We start from the raw sequence: 24497 nt of genomic DNA on the forward strand, positions 1-24497 counted from the left end.
TCACTGCGTCCGTCGTTCTTTTTCTCAAAGGTTGTCGTTCGAAGCACTCCGTCTGTTTTCTTCTTTCTTATTAAAAGGAGGGGTTTTCTATTGCAGTGCGGTGAAGTGCAGTGTTGAGGAAGAAATAAGATTAATGGATCCGAAGCTAACAGAGGTTTCTCAGCTCTTTGAGCGCTTCAAGGCCGCGTTTCTCAGGAAAGACTACGATACCTGCTCCAATCTACTTTCCCAGCTAAAGGTGAAATTCCCATCATACCAAACCCTAGTTTACTTGTTTCACTCAATTTTCTTTTCATTTTTTCGAAGAAAGAATGAAAGATAATTCGTACTCGTTGTTCGTTCTTCGGATCAATTCGGTTTACCGGTCTATGAATTTTCGAAAAGAAAATTGAACATAGATTTTATGTTTTGAATAGTAAAAAAAAAAGGTTTTGGGTAGGTATAAGCTGCTTCAGGTTCAGATAGTTGCAAGGGCAATGATGCTTTATGGTTTGGTTTGGGTCGGATTGTACACATTGAAATTTTGGATATGCCCAAATTAGTTTACCTGCGATAATAAAGCGATGATGTCAAGCATGGTGTGGACCTTAGATTTGGCATCTTTACTTCATAGGAAAGCTGTAAATTTGATTATTGAGTTGCGAAGTGTTTTTCACAGCTGGGATTTAAACATACTATGGCTATATGATTGTTTTTACATGCAGGTTAAACTGACAGAGTTCAGAAGCCTTCCTCCCTTGTTTGAAGATACACCTAATGCTGTTCGTGAATTAACAATAGCAAGTAACGTGCTTCTTTCCAATTCATTGCCTTATCTTTGACATTAGATAAAATATATATACTTGTTCATTTTTGTGTATCGGTGCTAAGTTTGTTTCTTAGTGTTATAGAATTATATCTATTCAATTTTAACATTATTGAGTAAAGCAAGTCTTTTTTCATTAGCTTGGCCATATAGACACTTTGTGATAAAACTGATATCAAATTAGTGTTGCCAAGATATATCATTGTCAACTCCTTAAAAATATTAGAGGAAGTGGGAAGCCTGAGATTTTGATACGTGTATATTGCAAGCACTGGCAATCAGTTCAGACTTACAGTAACTGATGCCAAGTTTGTTTGGCTGTTAGGAATTTTGTTCAACCTGAGTGCTTTGTGCTAACACTATATCTGTTCAGAACACAACTGATGTAACTAAGCTTAGTTCTCTCTGAATTTCTACCAGCATTTTGTATTTATCATTTGGCTCTCTTTGTGTTATAAATGTAATGATTGGTTGCAGTGTAAGTACAAGCTATCCATTTATTGTTTGCATGAGAGATAGTTAATATGGTTTGTTGTATATTAGAGGTAAAGAAAAGAGTACAACATTTTTTTGATGCTCAAAAGCAATGAAAAGAGAAGCTATATGTATTAAAACAAACAAATTACTAAAATGTTTCTTCAAAACTAAATCATATTCACATGAATATTGAATTTTTATAATGATAACTGCAAAGTTGCTTGTCCCAGATTTTTATTCATTCCATTTTGTTGTTTGGAACTTCCAGGGGACATATATGAGCATGCTGTTGTCCTTAGTGTTAAAATTGAGGATCAAGATGCCTTTGAGAGGGATTTCTTCCAGTTGAAACCATATTATACAGATGCCTGGTAACTATATACTGTAATGTGATGTTTTATACTTTGTTTTGTGTTTTGTCTTTTATTTCCTGTTTGTAGTTGTATTTAATAGGGACTTTTACTTGCTTGCAGCAATAAACTCCCACCATCTCCTCAAGAGTATCCAATATTAGGTCTCAACCTTTTGAGACTACTTGTGCAGAATAGAATAGCTGAATTCCATACTGAGTTGGAATTGCTTTCATCTGCTGCTTTAGAAAATCCTTGCATTAAGCATGCTGTGGAGTTGGAGCAATCTTTCATGGAAGGGGCATACAATCGTGTCTTGAGTGCTAGGCAGACAGTTCCCCATGATACATATGTTTATTTCATGGATCTTTTGGCTAAGACTGTGAGGTACTAAATGTTATTTATCTGTTCGTTCATCTACTTTTCTAATAACCTGGCAAATGTTTGAATTCAAGAAATAGGCTAGAAAATAATGGACCTGAAGCTTGATTTCTAGGTTAGTTTAGTTGTTTGTACTTTGTAATGGGAATCAGTTTCTGTAACACTGTTATTAAAATTTTCATTTAGTTTATTTATTTTCCTCTGATTCTATTGCTTTGCTTCCTACGCTGGCAATGAGGCTGAAGCATAGCCTTCATTATAGTCTTTTGTTTTCTTTTAAGTGGCTGTGTATTATGTTACATATTTTGCATTTTTCTAATAGTGAAATTGTCATTCAGAGATGAAATAGCGGGATGCAGTGAGAAGGCATATGATTATCTCTCCATGAATGATGCTAAGCAAATGTTGATGTTCACCTCAGACAAAGAACTCTCGGAATACATTAAAGAGGTGAGCAATGTTGTGAACTGGGGAGCTGTCGGTTTAACTATACGTATCCATTGTTGATGTTTTCATAATAGAAAACAATTCATGCTTCATTGCACAATGACATTTTTGTTCGTGTTCTGATGGCATCATCTATTGATTGCAGGACCATCCTGAGTGGGAGATTAAGAATAGTTGTGTCTTTTTCCAAAAGGCAAAAGAGTCCGCACCTTGCAAAGAAATTCCCTCCCTTCAACTCATCAACCAGACTCTCAGCTATGCTAGGGAATTGGAGAGGATTGTGTGAAATGAAATGGCAGTGGCTTTTGTTTTTCCAAGATTTCCGATACTGTCTTTTGAAGCTATTTATCATTATAATTCAATGCAAAACTATTAAATTGATCATGTCTGTATTTTCGTCATCTAGGTGATTGAATTGTTTATCAAGGTATCATTTTTTCCAATTATATTGTGCTCTGGGTAAGGATGAAGGAAAAATTATGTCCCAATTCCGAGCTCAACTAAGGGGACACATCCAACTATCCGAGTTACGGAGATGTGACTGTTTAGGAGCTCCTTGTAATCCTTTGACATTGGAAAATCTTTAAAATTTGGCATATGCTTGACTATGGGGGATCAGAGAAGGATTTTCAGAAAAAAAAAAAATTTAATGGAGTGGCGATGGGTCTTAAAATTTCCTACAAATAACTGTTAAAACTGGTGTGACTTGAGGGCGTTATCTTCCACGCAATTTTAAGAAATGCAAACGATATAAATGCTAGAGAACATGGTTGAGAACATGGGAAGTTAAAATCCTCATGATTATGGGAGTGGATCATCTCCAGTGAAGAAAAAACTGGATGGTGTCAATTGTGATCTTTCACTCTATGGATGGTGTCAATTGTGATCTTTCACTCTATAAAATTAACGGTGAAAGATCACACGTGTTAAAAAAACTGGATGGTGTCAATTGTGATCTTTTACTCTATAAAATTAACGGTGAAAGATCACACGTGTTAAAAAAACTGGAGAGGATCTATTTTCCATGATTATTTTTTCACGTATGTTGTGGCCACCGTCGTTATCTGGACAACACGTCCATGACCCTACTTAAATCGACATGTTTCTTTCGTTTTTGGTAGATAAATTTAATAAACTTAATCTCTCTGTTTATGCTTATGCAGTTATAGTCTTATGCCGACTCCTCCGTCTTAAATACGGTTGAACTCAAAACATTAGTTTATCTAAATTGGTCTGATATTATACAAAGATAGCTCGAAGAAAGAGAACAAATATTGAATAAGATCCAAGTTGACACAAATTCACGTGAATGCTGCTGACCTGCTGTCGCTTTGCCCGTTTTCCTATTCCATTATTTAATTACAAAATGGACAATTTGAAGAAAGAAAGAAAGAAAGAGATTAGGAAGTAGGAAGCAACCAAAGAGAAAAATAAAGGAGACTCACGACGGTTGCTGAATCAATGCTCACCAGTCACCACCGACGAGCCTGCTATCATTCTGGATGGAATACAGCCACAGGAAGTAGCATGAATCTAGATTTAACATCAACATAGTAAAACCAGGATTCCTCGGACCCACACGTGATAAATAGCTGGAAATCGATGTTAATTGATTATATGTAGCATTCACCACATCTACTCTCTCACTTTTTTAGTGCCACTTACACTAATCACTCACTCACTCACTCCCACTCTCACTTATTACTTCACTTAGCAAGCAAGTCAACCCCAAATCTACATCTAATTCTAAATCTTAAACCCACCTCTAATGAATCTTCGCAATTAAGCAAGACAAGAAGAAGACGAAGCAGCAGCAGCAGCAGCAAGAGAGGAAGAGAAGAAATGGCTTTGGCGTTCACCACAATGACACTGAACCTTGTTCTTCTCATGGCAATGGTGGCCACCAACATCCTCTCACTCTATCACCTCTCTTCAACTCTCCAATCTCCAAAATCCCCCAAACCACCCACTCCCGTCCCCGACCAGCTCCTCCACCAGCTCCACACAATACGCGCCACCATCAACCACCTCACGCGCCTCCAACACTCCACTGACACAACCACCACCTCCTCCACCATCCCACCAGATCTACTCCTATACTCCCACCTCAACCCGATAGCCTCATCCTGCCACAACCACCCTGACCTCCTCCACAAGTACATGTCCTATACTCCCTTTTCCCTTTGCCCCTCCGACTCCGACCTCGCCGAATCTCTTATCCTCCGTGGCTGCCACCCCCTCCCCCGCCGCCGCTGCTTCTCCCGAACCGCGCCGCACAAACCCTCATCCCCTCTCCCTCAAGACCCTTTCCCTTCTTCACTCCCCGATTCCTCTGTAATTTGGGACCATTACCCTTGCAAATCCTTCGATTGCTTCCACCGCCAAAACCCTAACCTAGGCTTCAACCCTTCCTCCGATTCGTCCAAGTTCACAACCTACAAGACCGACCTCGATCTCCCGATCTCGCAGCTCTTCCAGATCGCCAAGTCCGCAAAGTCAGTCATCCGGCTGGGCCTCGACGTCGGTGGCGGCACTGGGTCATTCGCCGCCACGATGAAGCTCCGCAACGTGACAGTTGTGACGACGACGATGAGCGTGGGTGCGCCATACAGCGAGGCGGTGGCGCTGAGGGGGCTTGTGCCACTTCACGTGCCGCTGCAGCAGCGGCTGCCGGTGTTCGACGGAGTGGTGGACCTTGTGCGGTGCGGGCGTGCCGTGAACCGGTGGATTCCGGTGACGATGATGGAGTTCTTGCTGTTTGATGTGGATAGGGTTTTGAGAGGTGGAGGGTACTTGTGGATTGACAGATTCTTCAGCAAAGGGGTGGACCTTGAAAAGCTCTATGCGCCATTGATTGGGAAATTAGGTTACAAGAAGGTGAAGTGGGCCACTGGGAATAAGACCGATGCTAGTGGCATCAAGAATGCTGAGGTTTTTCTCACCGCATTGTTGCAGAAGCCTACTTCAAGATGATCAACTTGAACCTTGCTTCTTTACTTCTTCACTTACACAACCTGGTAGGATCTAACTACCTATCTTGCTACTTGTTACCTCCTACAACCATTGCCTCTCTATTGGAAAGTTAAGATTTTAATTAGTTAAAATCAAATTAGTTGCATGTTTTAAACACACTCGAAGTCAAAATGTTCATGTTCTCTAATATACTGTTGCATAAGATAATTTCTCTAAGGTGAGAGTTGAAATACTGGTTACTTTTACATTTTGAGAATGTCTTGAACAATGATTTGTTAATCTTTTAACCTGATTCATTTAAAAAAAAAAAAATCAACATTTGGTACTTCATAACTAGCACAACCCACACCTGTTTAACGGCATAGACTCCGAATCCATCAAGAAATTAGTATTGTATATTTCAGGAAACACTTGTCATTCCAACTGTACCTTCTTTGTATTACGTGTTAGAGTGGCTACTTACAAAAAGAGATAGGTAGACGGTAGGTTAATGTTGGTCCTTCCCTCATCTAGTAAACTTACCCTGTTACCCATACGAAAGATCTGCCAGCATTACCCGTGTTTATGAGGGGGATGGTACTTGGCATCGAAATATTGTCAAAGGCAAAAGCTAAAGTCGTTGATAACTGGGATGAGATGACTAAGTTACAATAGGTTGCATACGACCTTGAATGGAGTAGAAACAATGAGTTTTGTTAAAATACCTGTGAGTTAGTATGGTATTTGATTTGGTTAGGATTAAGCAGGCAACATTTCTGTTTCTAATTCTGTAAAAATTTTCTTAATTCGTTTGGTTTGTGTGTTATTTTCCAGTATTATTTTTAATGGGAATTCTATTCTGACTCAAATCATCTGTTGTGTTTGTGGTTGTTGCAGTTTGATATATGCTGTAAGAAGATTAAGATATGCAGGTCAGAAGGTAAATTATTCAGGTTTCTTTACTCCTAAAACGTTGATGGGGTAACTCAAGTTCATGCCCACTGTGATGATGAATCATCCAAATGTTGTAAAATGATCAACATTGGTAGGTAAAAGAAGATACATGCAAGGCAAGTCAAGGAAAGGTGTATAGGAACTCTTAGAGGAAAAATAGCCTTTGTGATCATCTCCTTTTCTTTTCTTTTCTTTTGTAATTCCTTTATTTATCTTCTTTTTTCCCCCCTCTTATTTGATTGAATTGTGCAATCCCAATTAATTGTTTGGAAAATAAATATTTAAAAACGTAATTTCTTTGGTTTCAAACATTGGAGAGTCCACTCTTAAATTTGATAACGTCATTTCTGAATTATGTGATTTTTTTTTTCAAAGAGAAAGAACAAGAAACTAATTTTTAATTAATCGATAATAACTAATTTTTTGTTTTAGTTCTAAAATTGTTATGTTTTGGAATATTTAATATTTATTTATAATTTTAAAAGTATGATTAAAGATTTAAAATTTAAAATTTAAGATAAATAAGATCATTTTAATAACACTTTTCTCAGACTGAATTAATGAATGACAAAATTTATTAATGAATGACAAAATCTATTATCTCAAACTGAATTAATAATTCTTGCGCTGTGTTGGAAAGTACAATGATTATAAATATTTTTGAGAGAAAATTACACTCTTCTTTTGGTGTAAATGGTATTTGCTTTTTTTATTTACAAAAATTATACACTTTTTTCTTCTACAAAGATGTGTAAAATATATATTTATTATTTTATAAATTTTTATTTATTTTTAATATTTATTATATAATATAAAATATTTTAACTTGTTAGAAGATATTTAATTCGATTTTTTTATATATTTCATGATTATTAATGTAAAACTCTAACTATTATTATTAAAATAAAATATTTTTATTAAAATATCATTAAAAATAACATATTTAGTATTTTCTGTTAAAAATGTTTATAATTGTTTTATTTTAGATATATAATAAAATAATTATACCTTTTATTTTTAAAAATATCATATTTTGTAAAATAGTTTTTTTTCATGATTATAATTGTAGGTTTATACAAAAAGTACTTATGTATTTCTCATATCTAAATAATTTAAGTATTTCAAATTCTAATAAAGATTTTTATAAATATATTCAAATAAAAATTGTTTTACTGCTTTAGCTTATACTTTATCTTCTACTTTTAAAGAAGTATTTCTCCCAATCATGCAAACAAACAAGGCTTATATTAAAAAAAAAGTAACATATACAAAATAACAATTTAAATATTTAGAAAGAAAATAATATAGTAAATTGCGTCTGTTATGAATTTCTCTCAGATTTTATTAGAAAATGTTATATTCCCACTTGAAGCTTGCTCTCTCCCACACCAAATCAATATCCCGTGTATTAAATTTAAGGAGAAAACATTCAAATAAATCAAAGCTATTCAAATATTATGCGAATTATTTAAAGTAAAAAATGTTATGTGGATAGTCTTATGCATGTTATTATATATATTGAATTAATTTGATTTTCAAATTATAATAATCAATTGAATTAGGGTGTATTAATTTATTATGGTGTAGAATGATTTGAAAAAAGGTGAATCAATTTACTAAGAAGTGTACACGTTTTGAATTCAGTCCTAATAAATCAATACAAGTCATATCGATTTAGTAAATGATTTTGGCTCATTGTAATTTGAATGATCTGAATTCGATTTGCATTTTAGTAAATTGAAAGTTGAAACAGCCTTTATTGATTTATAGCAATTTGTGCTTCATTGTAAATTTATACAACTTTGTCCTCATTCGATTTACATATAAACTCTTCAGATAGAATTCGAATCCACTTTATTTGAATTATATTTCACTACACTATACCCTCACCGAAACCAAAAATTCGGAAAAGATAAAGCAAGCTATACTACAAGATTGATACTACAGAAATAGAAGACGACCCATATTGAATCTATTAGATTGAGCCGCCGATATTACTGGTAGCATGTATAAAGAGGTTAATAATATAAAATTTATTTTTTTCTTTAAAAAATATATAATTGTTAGTGATATTAAATCGCTTAAAACTTGATTATTATAATTATTAGAATGTCTAAACTTTTAGTAGTTAGAAGATTGTTAGTGATATTAAACCATTTAGAACTTGAATATTATAATTATTAGAATCTTTAAACTTTGAATAATAGTAAGAATATTGATACAGGGATAGTAGTGTGCTAAAAAATTGAAATCACAAATGCATGTTGGATAAAGGGTAACTAAGTATATTGACGAGTAGGTTTAACAGGTTTGGTTAGAGTTCAGTGAGTTTTTATTGTTAGAAGTTTAACGAGGTTAGAAATTTTGTGGAATTTAATTTAAGTTAATTTGGATTTCAAGTTTTGGATTATGTAGGCAGCAGAAGATTAGCAAGAATCTAAAATGATTTAATTTACAAATATGATATACATCCAAGTCCAACCAATCAAACCCAACACCAACAAAATTCACTCTCGTTAAAGAGCGTGTACACACGCTCAAAATCCCCAGCGTTACTCTTGCGCTCTAATATGAAAAACCATTTTTCTTCTTCTTCGCACACATAGGTTTTTCTTCGTCTTCTTCTTTTTCTTCTTTTCCTTTTTCATTATCTTTTTCTTTTGTTATCGTCATCACCAACAACACTAACATTTTGCTAACATCTTTATTGGTTCTGATTTATTTGAAGTTCATTTGGATTCAGAAATGAATTTGATGTGTTTTTGTTGATGATTGAGTCTTTTTGACTACTTGTTCAAATCTGAACTAATTTCGATTCATTTGTGAATTTATTGAGATTTACTTGATGCTGCTGATAAGTATTGATCAAATTTTTATTCATTGGGTAATTTCGGTTCATTCCTTAGTTTAATTGAGGTTCATTTGATCCAAAAATGAATTCAATGTATTTTTATTGATGATTGAATCTTTTTTACTGTTTGTTCAAATATGAACTAATTTCGGTTTATTTGTGTGTTAATTGAGATTTACTTGATGCTATTGATAAATATTGACCAATTTTTTTATTCCTTAAGTAATTTCGGTTCATTTTTTAGTTTAATTGATGTTTATTTAGATCTAAAAATGAATTTGATGTGTTTTTGTTGATGATTGAATTTTTTTGACTGTTTGTTCAAATCTGAACTAATTTCGCTTCATTTGTGTGTTAATTTAGATTCACTTGATGCTGCTGATAAGTATTAAATCAAACTTTTTATTCTTTAAGTAATTTTGGTTCATTTCTTAGTTTAATTGAGGTTCATTTGGGTTTTAAAATGAATTCGATATGTTTTTTGTTGATAATTGAGTCTTTTTTTAGTAAAGAAGAATGAAATTATTCATTATCACTTTATTCAATTGTATTAGATTTCATTCCATTCTATTCAATTTGTCTTGAAAGTCATCCCAACCATTGGGACAAATTGTTTATCGACAATACACCTGGACTGCAAATGAATCGAAATATTATGATAACAACACCAATGTATAATAACAAATGAACCGAAAATTGTACATTATATAAACTCATAAATTCTTGAATTCTATTCAAATTCAAATTCATAAACAACACTAATTTTAGCAAAGAATGATGAGATTATTCATTATCAATTTATTCAATTGCATTAAATTTCATTCAATTCAAAATTGTTGAAGATGACGATAACAAAAGAAGAAGAAAAAGATGATGATGATGATGATGATGATGATGATGATGATGATGATGAAGTGGCAATAGGAGCGCGAAAAAACGTGCGCGCGTATATGTAAATGACTTGGTTGGACTTGGATGCTAATATAACTTGGATGCAGAGCATTATTGTTTAATTTATTTAAAAAATTGAATGATCAAATGTTAGATTAACGAGACATTACAATTTTAGTTATATACTAAAAGGTTTAGCTTTATGCCGTAAATAGTAGGTTAACTATGTTCCATTAGAATTTAATTTAATTCTTATTAAAGTATTTTTCGACTAAAAATATCTGTTTTATTAGGTGATTATTATTTTTTAATGTGTTATAATTCTAAGAGAATTTTTTCAATGTCATGCAGCCCACCGCCGTATCACGAGTATGAGGAGGCAGCATGGTATGCCATTAGACGATAGAATCATGCAGTACTTGCAGAAGGCTGGCCTGACTTATCTCGCAAGTCTCAACGACCACTGATTTAAGTTGGATGAGCCATTAGTGAGTGCATTTGTAGAGAGATGGCGTTCGAAGATGCATACATTTCATCTGCCATTCGATGAGTGCATGATTATGCTACAAGATGTAGCCTACCAGCTAGGGCTCTCGATCGATGGACAGTACATCAGCGGATGTCTGACGGACTTCAAGCGGTACATCAACGGCGGCCGTCCGGCATGGATTTGGTTTGAGGAGTTGTTGGGTGTGTTGTTGCCACCGAACTGCATCGACAAGTTCACTATGAAGTGCACTTTGATGCAAAAGACATTCAGTGACCTTCTCGAGGGCGCAGATTAGGAGACAGGAGGTATGCGAGAGCATACATCATGATGCTATTACTGATGAAGCTCTTCGGTGACAAGTTTGGTACACGCATGCAAATCAGGTGGCTACCGTACGTAGCGAGGTTAGAGGACATGAGCAAATATAGTTGGGGATCTGCCGCTATGTCATGATTATACAAGTGCTTACACCGTGTGTGTAACACCCTACCATACAGATTCTTATGCTTAAGTCATAATTCATAGATGGCAAGGTATTACGATGATGAGCGGATAATTTGTACGCTTTTTGGCATTGTTTTTAGTATGTTTCTAGTAGGATTTAGTTAGTTTTTAGTATATTTTTATTAGTTTTTAGTTAAAATTCACTTTTCTGGACTTTACTATGAGTTTGTGTGTTTTTCTGTGATTTCAGGTATTTTCTGGCTGAAATTGAGGGACCTGAGCAAAAATCTGATTCAGAGACTGAAAAGGACTGCAGATGCTGTTGGATTCTGACCTCCCTACACTCGAAGTGGATTTTCTGGAGCTACAGAAGCCCAAATGGCGCGCTCTCAATAGCGTTGGAAAGTAGACATCCTGGGCTTTCCAGCAATATATGATAGTTCATACTTTGCCCAAGATTTGATGGCCCAAACCGGCGTTCAAAGTCACCTTCAGAATTTCCAGCGTTAAACGCCGGAACTGGCACCAAAGTGGGAGTTAAACGCCCAAACTAGCACAAAAGCTGGCGTTTAACTCCAAGAGAAGTCTCTACATGAAAATGCTTCATTGCTCAGCCCAAGCACACACCAAGTGAGCCCGGAAGTGGATTTTTATGTCATTTACTCATCTTTGTAATTCTTAAGCTACTAGTTCCCTATAAATAGGACCTTTTACTATTGTATTTTTCATATTCGGACATCTAGTTCTTAGATCATTGGGGGCTGGCCTCACGGCCATGCCTAGACCTTGTTCTTATGTATTTTCAACGGTGGAGTTTCTACACACCATAGATTAAGGTGTGGAGCTCTGCTGTACCTCGAGTATTAATGCAATTATTATTGTTCTTCTATTCAATTCAGCTTGTTCTTGTTCCAAGATATCACTTGCTCTTCAAATTGATGAATGTGATGATCCGTGACACTCATCATCATTCTCACCTATGAACGTGTGACTGACAACCACATCCGTTCTACCTTAGATTGGGTGGATATCTCTTGGGTTCTTTAACCGGAATCTTCGTGGTATAAGCTAGAATTGATGGCGGCATTCAAGAGAATCCGAAAGGTCTAAACCTTGTCTGTGGTATTCTGAGTAGGATTCAATGATTGAATGACTGTGACGAGCTTCAAACTCGCGATTGTGGGGCGTTAGTGACAGACGCAAAAGAATCACTGGATTCTATTCCGACATGATCGAGAACCGACAGCTGGATAGCCGTGCCGTGACAGGGTGCGTTGAACATTTCCACTAAGAGGACGGGACTGTAGCCATTGACAACGGTGATGCCCAACATACAGCTTTCCATGGAAAGGAGTAAGAAGGATTGGATGAAGACAGTAGGAAAGCAGAGAGACGAAAGGGACAAAGCATCTCCATTCGCTTATCTGAACTTCTTACCAATGAATTGCATAAGTATCTCTATCTTTATCTTTATGTTTTATTCATATATCATCCATAACCATTTGAGTCTGCCTGACTGAGATTTACAAGGTGACCATAGCTTGCTTCATACCAACAATCTCCGTGGGATCGACCCTTACTCGCGTAAGGTTTATTACTTGGACGACCCAGTGCACTTGCTGGTTAGTTGTGCGAAGTTGTGTTTATGCCATGGTATTGAGCACCAAGTCTTTGGGGCCATTACTAGGGATTATTTGAGTTGTGAAAAGTAGTCATCACAATTTCGTGCACCAAGTTTTTGGCGCCGTTGCCGGGGATTGTTTCGAGTATGGACAACTGACGGTTCATCTTGTTGCTTAGATTAGGTATTTTTCAGAGTTCTTAAGAATAAATTCTAGTGTTTCAAGGTGATGTTCTTATCATCACCAAAGCTGATTGATTCTCATCAATTTAGCTCTTGAATGCAATGTCCTGCTGAAGCTTGGCTATCCATGTCTAATTCCTTTAGACTAAAGCTTTAGACTAACATTGCATGATTCCTGGAATTCTCATTAAGAATTTTGATACCTTTATTTTCTTTTTCCACTTAATTTTCGAAAAATCCAAAAAAAATTACAAAATCATAAAAACCAAAAATATTTTATGTTTCTTGTTGAGTCTAGTGTCTCATTTTAAGTTTGGTGTCTTGCATGCATTGTTTATTTGATCTTGGTTCTATTTTCAAGTCAATAATACAAGGAACTGAAGATTCAGTACATGCAGCAGAGGAATTATACAGAAAAAGCTGGGCGTTCGAAACGCCCAGTGAAGAAGGAAAACTGGCGTTTAAACGCCAGCCAGGGTGCCTGGCTGGGCGTTTAACGCCCAAAAGGATAGCATTTTGGGCGTTAAACGCCAGAATGGATACCATTCTGGGCGTTTAACGCCAGGATGGCACAAGAGGGAAGATTTTGTTTTTAATGCAAATTTTTTTTCAAGTTTTCAAAGTTTTTCAAAATCAAATCTTTTTCAAATCATATATTTTCAATCAAATCTTTTTCAAAATCAATTTCTTTCCATTTTCAAAAATACTTGCTATCAATTAATGATTTGATTCAACATTTCAAGTATGTTGCCTTTTCTGTTGAGAAAAATTTAATGTTTGAATCATATCTTTTCTTGTTAGCCAAGTCATTAATTTTTAAAAATCAAATCTTTTTAAATTGTTTTTCAAATCATATCTTTTCAATCATATCTTTTTAAAACCATATCTTTTCAATCATATCTTTTTAATCACATCTTTTTCAAAATAGTTTTCAATCATATCTTTTTGATTTCTAATTTCAAAATCTTTTTCAAAAATCACTTGATTTCTTTTCCACTCTTAGTTTTCGAAAATCAATTAGTATTTTTCAAAATGTTTTTAAAATCTTTTACTTAATTTTCGAAAATTTCTTCCCCTCTTCTCACATCCTTCTATTTATGGACTAACACTATTCCTCAAGGAACAATTCGAACTCCATCTCTTTTGATAAGTTCGAATTCTTCTACCTCTTTCTTCTATTTTTCTGTTCCTCTGACACCTCAAGGAATCTCTATACTGTGACATAGAGGATTCCACATTTTCTTGTTCTCTTCTCTTTCATATGAGCAGGAGCAAAGACAAAGGCATTCTTGTTGAAGCTGACCCTGAACCTGAAAGGACCTTGAAGCGAAAGCTAAGAGAAGCTAAGGCACAACTCTCTGTAGAGGACCTAACAGAAATCTTCAAAGAAGAAGAACCCATGGCAGCCGAAAACAACAACAATGCCAACAATGCAAGGAAGGTGCTGGGTGACTTCACTGCACCTACTCCCGACTTCTATGGGAGAAGCATCTCTATCCCTGCCATTGGAGCAAACAACTTTGAGCTTAAGCCTCAATTAGTTTCTCTAATGCAACAGAATTGCAAGTTCCATGGACTTCCACTGGAAGATCCTCATCAGTTTTTAGCTGAATTCTTGCAAATCTGTGACACTGTCAAGACTAATGGGGTTGACCCTGAGGTCTACAGACTTATGCTATTCCCTTTTGCTGTAAGAGACAGAGCTAGGATATGGTTGGACTCACAAACTAAAGAAAGCCTGAACTCTTGGAAAAAGCTAGTCAATGCCTTCTTGGCAAAGTTCTTTCCACCTCAAAAATTGAGTAAGCTTAGAGTGAAAGTCCAAACCTTCAGACAGAAGGAAGGAGAATCCCTCTATGAAGCTTGGGAAAGATACAAACAATTGATCAGAAAATGTCCTTCTGACATGCTTTCTGAATGGAGCATCATAGGTATTTTCTATGATGGTCTGTCTGAACTATCCAAGATGTCTTTGGATAGCTCTGCTGGAGGATCTCTTCATCTGAAGAAGACGCCTACAGAAGCTCAAGAACTAATTGAAATGGTTGCAAATAACCAATTCATATACACTTCTGAAAGGAATCCTGTGAACAATGGGACAAATCAGAAGAAATGAGTTCTTGAGATTGATACTCTGAATGCCATATTGGCTCAGAATAAAATATTGACTCAGCAAATCAATTTGATTTCTCAAAGTCTGTCTGGAATGAAAAATGCACCAAGCAGTACTAAGGATGCTTCATCTAAAGAAGAAGCTTATGATCCTGAGAACCCTTCAATGGAAGAGGTGAATTACATGGGAGAACCCTATGGAAACACCCATAATTCTTCATGGAGAAATCATCCAAATCTCTCATGGAAGGATCAAGAGAGACCTCAACAAGGTTTCAATAACAATAATGGTGGAAGAAACAGGTTTAGCAATGGCAAGCCTTTTCCATCATCTTCTCAGCAACAGACAGAGAGTTCTAGCAGAGCCACTCTGACTTAGGAACCATGGTCTCTGATCTGATCAAAACCACTCAAAGTTTCATGACTGAAACAAGGTCCTCCATTAGAAATTTGGAGGCACAAGTGGGACAGCTGAGCAAGAAAATTACTGAACTCCCTCCTAGTACTCTTCCAAGCAATACAGAAGAAAATCCAAAAGGAGAGTGCAAGGCCATCAACATGGCCGAATTTGGAGAGGAAGGAGAGGCAGTGAACGCCACTGAGGAAGACCTCAATAGACGTCCACTGGCCTCCAATGAGTTCCCTAATGAGGAACCATGGGAATCTGAGGCTCACATTGAGACCATAGAGATTCCATTGAACTTACTTCTGCCATTCATGAGCTCTGATGAGTACTCCTCCTCTGAAGAGGATGAAGATGTCACTGAAGAGCAAGTTGCTAAATATCTTGGAGCAATCATGAAGCTAAATGACAAGTTATTTGGTAATGAGACTTGGGAGAACGAACCCCTTTTGCTCACCAAAGAACTGGATGACTTGTCTAGGCAGAGATTACCTCAAAAGAGACAGGATCCTGGGAAGTTTTCAATACCTTGTACCATTGGCACCATGACCTTCAAGAAGGCTCTGTGTGACTTAGGGTCAAGTGTAAACCTCATGCCTCTCTCTGTAATGGAGAAGCTAGGGATCTTTGAGGTACAAGCTGCAAGAATCTCACTAGAGATGGCAGACAATTCAAGAAAACAAGCTTATGGACTTGTAGAGGGTGTTCTGGTAAATATTGAAAACTATTACATCCCTGCTGATTTCATAGTCCTAGAGACTGGAAAGTGCATGGATGAATCCATCATCCTTGGCAGACCCTTCCTAGCCACAGCAAAGGCTGTGATTGATGTGGACAGAGGAGAATTGATCATTCAAGTGAATGAAGAATCCTTTGTGTTTAAGGCTCAAGGATACCCCTCTGTCACCATGGAGAGGAAGCATGAAGAGCTTCTCTCAAAACAGAGCCAAACAGAGCCCCCACAGTCAAACTCTAAGTTTGGTGTTGGGAGGCCACAACCAAATTCTAAGTTTGGTGTTGAACCCCCACATTCAAACTCTAAGTTTGGTGTTGGGAGGTTCCAACATTGCTCTGAGTATCTGTGAGGCTCATGAGAGCACTCTGTCAAGCTACTGACATTAAAGAAGCGCTTGTTGGGAGGCAACCCAATGTTATATTTAATCTATTTTCCTTTGTTATTTTATGTTTTTTGTAGGTTGATGATCATGAGAAGTCACAAAATCAATTGAAAAAGTAAAAACAGAATGAAAAACAGAAAGAAAAACAGCACACCCTGAAGGAGAACTTGCTGGCGTTTAAACGCCAGTGAAGCTAGCAGATGGGCGTTTAACGCCTAGTCTGGCACCATTCTGTGTGTTTAACGCCAGAAAGGGGCACCAGACTGGCATTAAACGCCAGAAAAGCGCAAGAACTTGGCGTTAAACGCCAGAAATGGGCACCAGCCCGGCGTTTAACGCCAGAATTGGCAAAGGGGTGCATTTTTGCACGCCACTTGGTGCAGGGATGACTTTTCCTTGACACCTCAGGATCTGTGGACCCCACATGATTTCCACCAACCCCACCACCCTATTTCTTCTTCACCCATTCACCTCTCACATCCATCCTTCATAAAACCCCACCTACCTCACCATTCAAATTCAAACCACTTTCCCTCCCAAACCCACCCTTAGATAGCCGAGCCCCATCCTTCTCCTCTCCCTATATAAACCCATCTTCACTCATTCATTTTCACACAACCTAAACACCACTTCTTCCCCCTTTGGCCGAACCACAAAGCCACCTCCATCTCCTCTATTTCTTCTTCTTCTACTCTCTTCTTTCTTCTTTTGCTCGAGGACGAGCAAACCTTTTAAGTTTGGTGTGGTAAAAGCATTGCTTTTTATTTTTCCATAACCATTTATGGCATCTAAGGCCGGAGAAACCTCTAGAAAGAGAAAAGGGAAGGCAAAAGCTTCCACCTCCGAGTCATGGGAGATGGAGAGATTCATCTCAAGGGTGCATCAAGACCACTTCTATGAAGTTGTGGCCTTGAAGAAGGTGATCCCCGAGGTCCCTTTCAAACTCAAAAAGAGTGAATATCCGGAGATCCGACATGAGATCCGAAGAAGAGGTTGGGAAGTTCTTACCAACCCTATTCAACAAGTCGGAATCTTAATGGTTCAAGAGTTCTATGCCAATGCATGGATCACCAAGAACAATGATCAAAGTGTGAACCCGGACCCAAAGAATTGGCTTACAATGGTTCGGGGGAAATACTTAGATTTTAGTCCGAAAAATGTGAGGTTGGCATTCAACTTGCCCATGATGCAAGGAGATGAACATCCTTACACTAGAAGGGTCAACTTTGATCAAAGGTTGGACCAAGTTCTCACTGACATTTGTGAAGAGGGCGCCCAATGGAAGAGAGATTCAAGAGGGAAGCCGGTTCAATTGAGAAGGCATGACCTCAAGCCCGTGGCTAGGGGATGGTTGGAGTTTATCCAACGCTCAATCATTCCCACTAGCAACCGATCCGAAGTTACTCTAGACCGGGCCATCATGATCCATAGTATCATGATTGGAGAAGAAGTAGAAGTTCATGAGGTTATAGCCCAAGAACTCTATAAGGTGGCGGACAAGTCCTCTACCTTGGCAAGGTTAGCCTTTCCTCATCTCATTTGTCACCTCTGTTATTCAGTAGGAGTTGACATAGAAGGAGACATCCTCATTGATGAGGACAAGCCCATCACTAAGAAAAGGATGGAGCAAACAAGAGACCCCTCTCATCATGAAATCCCTGAGATGCCTCAAGGGATGCACTTTCTTCCACAAAACTATTGGGAGCAACTGAATACCTCCCTAGGAGAACTGAGTTCCAACATGGGACAACTAAGGGTGGAGCACCAAGAACATTCCATCCTCCTCCATGAAATTAAAGAAGATCAAAGAATCATGAGAGAGGAGCAACAAAGGCAAGGAAGAGACATTGAGGAGCTCAAGCACTCCATAAGACCTTCAAGAGGAAGAACAAGCCGCCATCACTAAGGTGGACCCGTTCTTTAATCTCCTTGTCCTTCATTTCCCTGTTTTTCAAATTTCTAGGCTTATGTTTATCTATGTTTGTGTCTTATGATCATTAGTGTCTATGCCTTAAAGTTATGAATGTCCTATGAATCCATCACCTTTCTTAAATGAAAAAGGTTCTTAATTGAAAAAGAGAAGAATTGCATGAATTTCAGATTTTATAACAGATTAATTATTTTGATGTGGTGGCAATACTTTTGTCTTCTGAATGTATGCTTAAACAGTGCATATGTCTTTTGAATTTGTGGTTCATAAATGTTAAAATTGTTGGCTCTTGAAAGAATGATGAAAAAGGAGACATGTTACTGAGGATCTGAAAAATCATAAAAATGATTCTTGAAGCAAGAAAAAGCAGTGAATACAAAAAAAAACGAAAAAAAAGAAGGGAGAAAGAGAAAAAGAAAGAAATAAAGTTGTGATCCAAGGCAAAAAGAGTGTGCTTAAGAACCCTGGACACCTCTAATTGGGGACTCTAGCAAAGCTGAGTCACAATCTGAAAAGGTTCACCCAATTATGTGTCTGTGGCATGTATGTATCCGGTGGTAATACTGGAAGACAGAGTGCTTTGGGCCACGGCCAAGACTCAATAAGTAGCTGTGTTCAAGAATCATCATACTTAACTAGGAGAATCAATAACACTATCTGGATTCTGAGTTCCTAAAGAAGCCAATCATTCTGAATTTCAAAGGATAGAGTGAGATGCCAAAACTGTTCAGAGGCAAAAAGCTAAAAGCCCCGCTCATCTAATTAATACTGATCTTCATAGATGTTTTTGGAGTTCATTGCATATTCTCTTCTTTTTATCTTATTTGATTTTCAGTTGCTTGGGGACAAGCAACAATTTAAGTTTGGTGTTGTGATGAGCGGATAATTTGTACGCTTTTTGGCATTGTTTTTAGTATGTTTCTAGTAGGATTTAGTTAGTTTTTAGTATATTTTTATTAGTTTTTAGTTAAAATTCACTTTTCTGGACTTTACTATGAGTTTGTATGTTTTTCTGTGATTTCAGGTATTTTCTGGCTGAAATTGAGGGACCTGAGCAAAAATCTGATTCAGAGACTGAAAAGGACTGCAGATGCTATTGGATTCTGACCTCCCTGCACTCGAAGTGGATTTTCTGGAGCTACAAAAGCCCAAATGGCGCGCTCTCAACGGCGTTGGAAAGTAGACATCCTGGGCTTTCCAGCAATATATGATAGTCCATACTTTGCCCAAGATTTGATGGCCCAAACCGGCGTTCAAAGTCACCTTCAGAATTCCCAGCGTTAAACGCCGGAACTGGCACCAAAGTGGGAGTTAAACGCCCAAACTGGCACAAAAGCTGGCGTTTAACTCCAAGAGAAGTCTCTACACGAAAATGCTTCATTGCTCAGCCCAAGCACACACCAAGTGGGCCCGGAAGTGGATTTTTATGTCATTTACTCATCTTTGTAATTCTTAAGCTACTAGTTCCCTATAAATAGGACCTTTTACTATTGTATTTTTCATCTTCGGACATCTAGTTCTTAGATCATTGGGGGCTGGCCTCACGGCCATGCCTAGACCTTGTTCTTATGTATTTTCAATGGTGGAGTTTCTACACACCATAGATTAAGGTGTGGAGCTCTGCTGTACCTCGAGTATTAATGCAATTACTATTGTTCTTCTATTCAATTCAGCTTGTTCTTGTTCCAAGATATCACTTGCTCTTCAACTTGATGAATGTGATAATCCGTGACACTCATCATCATTCTCACCTATGAACATGTGACTGACAACCACCTCCGTTCTACCTTAGATTGGGTGGATATCTCTTGGGTTCTTTAACCGGAATCTTCGTGGTATAAGCTAGAATTGATGGCAGCATTCAAGAGAATCTGAAAGGTCTAAACCTTGTCTGTGGTATTCTGAGTAGGATTCAATGATTGAATGACTGTGACGAGCTTCAAACTCGCGATTGTGGGGCGTTAGTGACAGACGCAAAAGAATCACTGGATTCTATTCCGACATGATCGAGAACCGACAGCTGGATAGCCGTGCCGTGACAGGGTGCGTTGAACATTTCCACTGAGAGGACGGGACTGTAGCCATTGACAACGGTGATGCCCAACATACAGCTTGCCATGGAAAGGAGTAAAAAGGATTGGATGAAGACAGTAGGAAAGCAGAGAGACGGAACGGACAAAGCATCTCTATTCGCTTATCTGAACTTCTAACCAATGAATTGCATAAGTATCTCTATCTTTATCTTTATGTTTTATTCATATATCATCCATAACCATTTGAGTCTGCCTGACTGAGATTTACAAGGTGACCATAGCCTGCTTCATACCAACAATCTCCGTGGGATCGACCCTTACTCGCGTAAGGTTTATTACTTGGACGACCCAGTGCACTTGCTGGTTAGTTGTGCGAAGTTGTGTTTATGCCATGGTATTGAGCACCAAGTCTTTGGGGCCATTACTAGGGATTATTTGAGTTGTGAAAAGTAGTCATCACAATTTCGTGCACCATACGACCTCTAAAATAAATTTTTGTACGTATAGTAGTATGAATGATTGATTATAACTAGGAGCCTTTGTAGAAAATGGGGTAAACAACAACCGCAACTCAAAAGCGCAACACTCCGATCGTTAACGTAACGAACAAGGATAAACCAACGCGAGATTATATATATACAACTGAATGTCAAAAACAGGAATATCAAGACTCAAAATCTGGCTGCAAAGATAACCGGTCCGAGCATAGCAATATATACATATGATAAAATAAGGAAAACCCCAAAGGAAACCCAAAGGGACACAAATACATAAGACCTATTCTCCAAAATCTCCCATAAGAGGAGTCATCATAGTTTGTATTATTTAATGGAGATAAAAGTATCTAAGCAAAACATATAGACTAAAACAGAATCCCAAGAACAAGGAATCTTCGCAAATCTAGAAGTCTCCAGCATGCCTCAGCGGGAAACCACACGTCCTGCATCTGAAAATCACAAAATCCGCATGGGTGAGAACCAGAGGTCCCCAGCATGGTAACAGCTTCCACATATATAATACATAATAAATAGAGGAAAGCCGAAGGCAATCCTAGTACTTCCTCCAGATAATATCAAAGCTTATAAACAAGCTAAACCATATAAGGGCATCTGACTAAAGATTCTTCAGTCTAACTAATACTTCCCTTTCCGATTCCTTCAAACCTCCCAACCACCAGCAGGAGTATAATGTAGCAAACATAGTTATATCAAACAAAGAATATACAAATAGGAACAGTTAAGGCATTTAGACAATTAGCAAGTAATATGCAGTCAAATAGGCAATCTCAAACAATTCATATAGTATGCATAACTCTCTGGAAAGTGGCTGGGCATTGAGTGCAGCACAATCGGCGCGCCAGCGCACATCACGCGCACGCGTGAATGGTGCTTTCTGGAAGATCGACGCATACGTGCCAAGTGCGCCTACGCGCAAGGGGTTATTCTGCTAAAAATTTTCAAAGTTAAAAGTTGCAGAATTCACAGATTTTTACCCCAATCTTCCAACGGACATAACTTCCTCATTTTAAATCGTTTTTCACCCGTTCTTCGAACAGCATGGACTTCCCGGATCCAATTTCATTTCTAAACATATTTGGCATAAAACGGAGATTCGTAGTCCAAGTTATGTCCCACCAAAGTATGTCCAAAAACCATATTTTCGTACAAAACCACAATATGCCATTTTCAAAACAAGCCATTTTCAACTCTTTTCAAAATCAATCAAAACATGCCAATTTCCTCCCTTTTCTTTGAAATCAATCAAAATATATCAAATTCAACATCAAGCCTCCTCAACTCACACATTGACACATTACCACAATTTACAAAATCACTATCTCATCATTTTAACCTACTTCACCAAGTGGCTCAAACTCAAACATATTGACATATCATATACTCTTCCTCATGCCAATTCTCAACAACACCAATTTCAATAAATCATCATTGTACACAATCAATATCATACTCACCATCAATATGGTTCAACCCACAATTCAACCATAACCAATCATCAAGCATATATCACAACATGCATATTTCTCATACATCATACTACCAAGGCATCAATAATCATCATCACATATATGACCACATCATATATTTCAACCATTCAACAACATCAACAATTTAATGCCTATCTTAGGGCCTCTAGCCTAAGTATTTCCTACCACATTACATATTAGATACGGGAAACCGAAACCATACCTTAGCCGATTTCCCAAGCTCAACCGGAGCACTTCCAAACCACTTATCCACAAGCTCTCAAGGCCTCAAAACCTCCAAGAACAGATTTTTCACCACCAAACCCTCTCCAAGCTTTTCAAAATCACCAATCAAGCTCCAATATTCACATATACACAACCTAAGCCACAATTATCACACCCATACACAACATCTCAAAACCCAACCATCATAGAACCACAAATTACACTAGGGTTGAGAATCTTACCACACCCAAGGTCTAAAGAGACAAGATTAACCTTCTCCTTCAAGAGAGTTGGGTCCTATAACATCAAAGAGCCCAAAATGTCAACATTTTTGCTCATAAAATTCGAAAATAAGGCTGGAATTTCGAAGAGCAAAACGTGGCTTACCTCCAGATTAATTGTATGGGTTTTGTAGAGCTCTATGTGGTGAACGCGTGGCCGCAAACGGAGCGGCAATCGGAGCTCTAGATCAAAAGTTATGGTGGTTTGAAGATCAAGTGAGAGATAGAAGGTTGAGAGAGTGTTCTTCCCCCATCCTTCTACTTTTCAGCGTGTTTTTTGAGTGTTGTGAGGAGAGAGAGTGCTGAAAACTAGGGTTTTGGTCTAGTTATGTTGGGCCAAGGGCCCACTTTGGGTCCGGTTGGCCCGGTTTGGCCCGTTCAGTCCAATCTTGGTCCGAATTCTATAAAATTGGTACTGAAATTCTCGTCTCAATCTCCTCTATCACATTTAGCCATAAAAATTATATTTTAGGCTTTCTAGAATAAATTCTCATTTGTGGGTTAATTAGCCGTTAATTAATCGAATTTTACATTCTACCCACCTAATTGAGAATTTTGCCCACAAAATTCAAATGCAATTACCTGAGAATAAATGCAGATAGTCCGTTCGCATCTCCGACTCAAGTTCCCATGTGTATTCCTCAACACCGCCTCGACTCCAAGCCACTTTGACTAATGAAACCTCTTTTTCGCGCAACCGTTTGATACTAGTATCATCAATTCTGACAGGAGCCACTGGAAGCGTCAAATCTTCCCTTAACTGAACCGATTCAGGTTCCAACACATGGCTAGCATCAGGAGTGTACTTCCGAAGTTGCGACACGTGAAACACGTCGTGCAGGTTCGAAAGATAAGGTGGTAGAGCCATCCGATATGCCACCGGTCCAATCCTCTCCAGGATTTGAAATGGACCAATGTATCGAGGATTCAACTTCTTTGTTTTAATCGCCCTACCTACTCCCGTGGTCGGAGTAACCTTAAGAAAAACATGGTCTCCTTCCTCAAATTCTAAGGGCTTTCGCCTTTGATCGGCGTAACTCTTTTGACGACTCTGCGCTGTAAGCATCCTATCTCGGATTTTCTTGACTTGTTCAGTAGTCTCAGCTATCATTTCTGGCCCCAACAAGCTTTTCTCTCCGGCTTCATACCAACATAGCGGAGATTGACATTTCCTCCCATACAAGGCCTCATACGGAGCCATTCCAATGCTCGCATGATAACTATTATTGTATGCAAACTCCACTAATGGCATATACCAATCCCAACTCGCCGGTTGGTCCAAAACACAAGCTCTCAACATATCCTCTAGTGTTTGGATCGTCCTCTCAGATTGACCATCTATTTGAGGATGGTAAGCCGTGCTCAAGCTTAATCGGGTTCCAAAAGCTTTCTGAAATGCACCCCAAAACCTTGAAGTGAAACGAGGATCTCTATCAGAGATTATAGTAGCAGGTACACCATGAAGTCTCACAATCTCCTTTATGTATAACCGTGCTAGCTCCTCAAGGGTGTACGTCATACGAATGGGTAAAAAGTGAGCTGACTTCGTCAGTCGGTCCACAATC

At 37.9% G+C, this 24497-nt stretch overlaps 2 protein-coding genes and 1 non-coding gene across 3 annotated transcripts; 2 read left to right on the forward strand and 1 right to left on the reverse strand.

Moving 5' to 3' along the window:
- Nucleotides 1–41: 41 nt before the first annotated feature.
- On the forward strand, nt 42–3058 carry LOC130970823 (26S proteasome non-ATPase regulatory subunit 8 homolog A). Its single transcript, XM_057897017.1, has 6 exons — nt 42–238; nt 705–783; nt 1551–1653; nt 1756–2019; nt 2352–2463; nt 2606–3058. Exons 1-6 carry the CDS (start codon nt 134–136, stop codon nt 2744–2746), a joined length of 804 nt encoding a protein of 267 aa, XP_057753000.1. The 5' UTR covers nt 42–133; the 3' UTR covers nt 2747–3058.
- A 704-nt stretch (nt 3059–3762) lies between these two features.
- Nucleotides 3763–6659, forward strand: LOC130965317 (probable methyltransferase At1g29790). The gene is made up of 2 exons (XM_057890079.1): nt 3763–5477; nt 6310–6659. The coding sequence occupies exon 1, from the start codon at nt 4303–4305 to the stop codon at nt 5431–5433; it is 1131 nt and encodes a 376-aa protein (XP_057746062.1). The 5' UTR covers nt 3763–4302; the 3' UTR covers nt 5434–5477; nt 6310–6659.
- Nucleotides 6660–14650: 7991 nt separating this feature from the next.
- On the reverse strand, nt 14651–14758 carry LOC130971920 (small nucleolar RNA R71). Its single transcript, XR_009083121.1, has one exon. It is a non-coding gene; the product is annotated as a small nucleolar RNA R71 (small nucleolar RNA).
- Between the last annotated feature and the right edge of the window lie 9739 nt (nt 14759–24497).

Source organism: Arachis stenosperma, chromosome 3 (genome assembly GCF_014773155.1).
Source record: "Arachis stenosperma cultivar V10309 chromosome 3, arast.V10309.gnm1.PFL2, whole genome shotgun sequence".
Classification (NCBI taxonomy): Eukaryota; Viridiplantae; Streptophyta; class Magnoliopsida; order Fabales; family Fabaceae; genus Arachis; species Arachis stenosperma.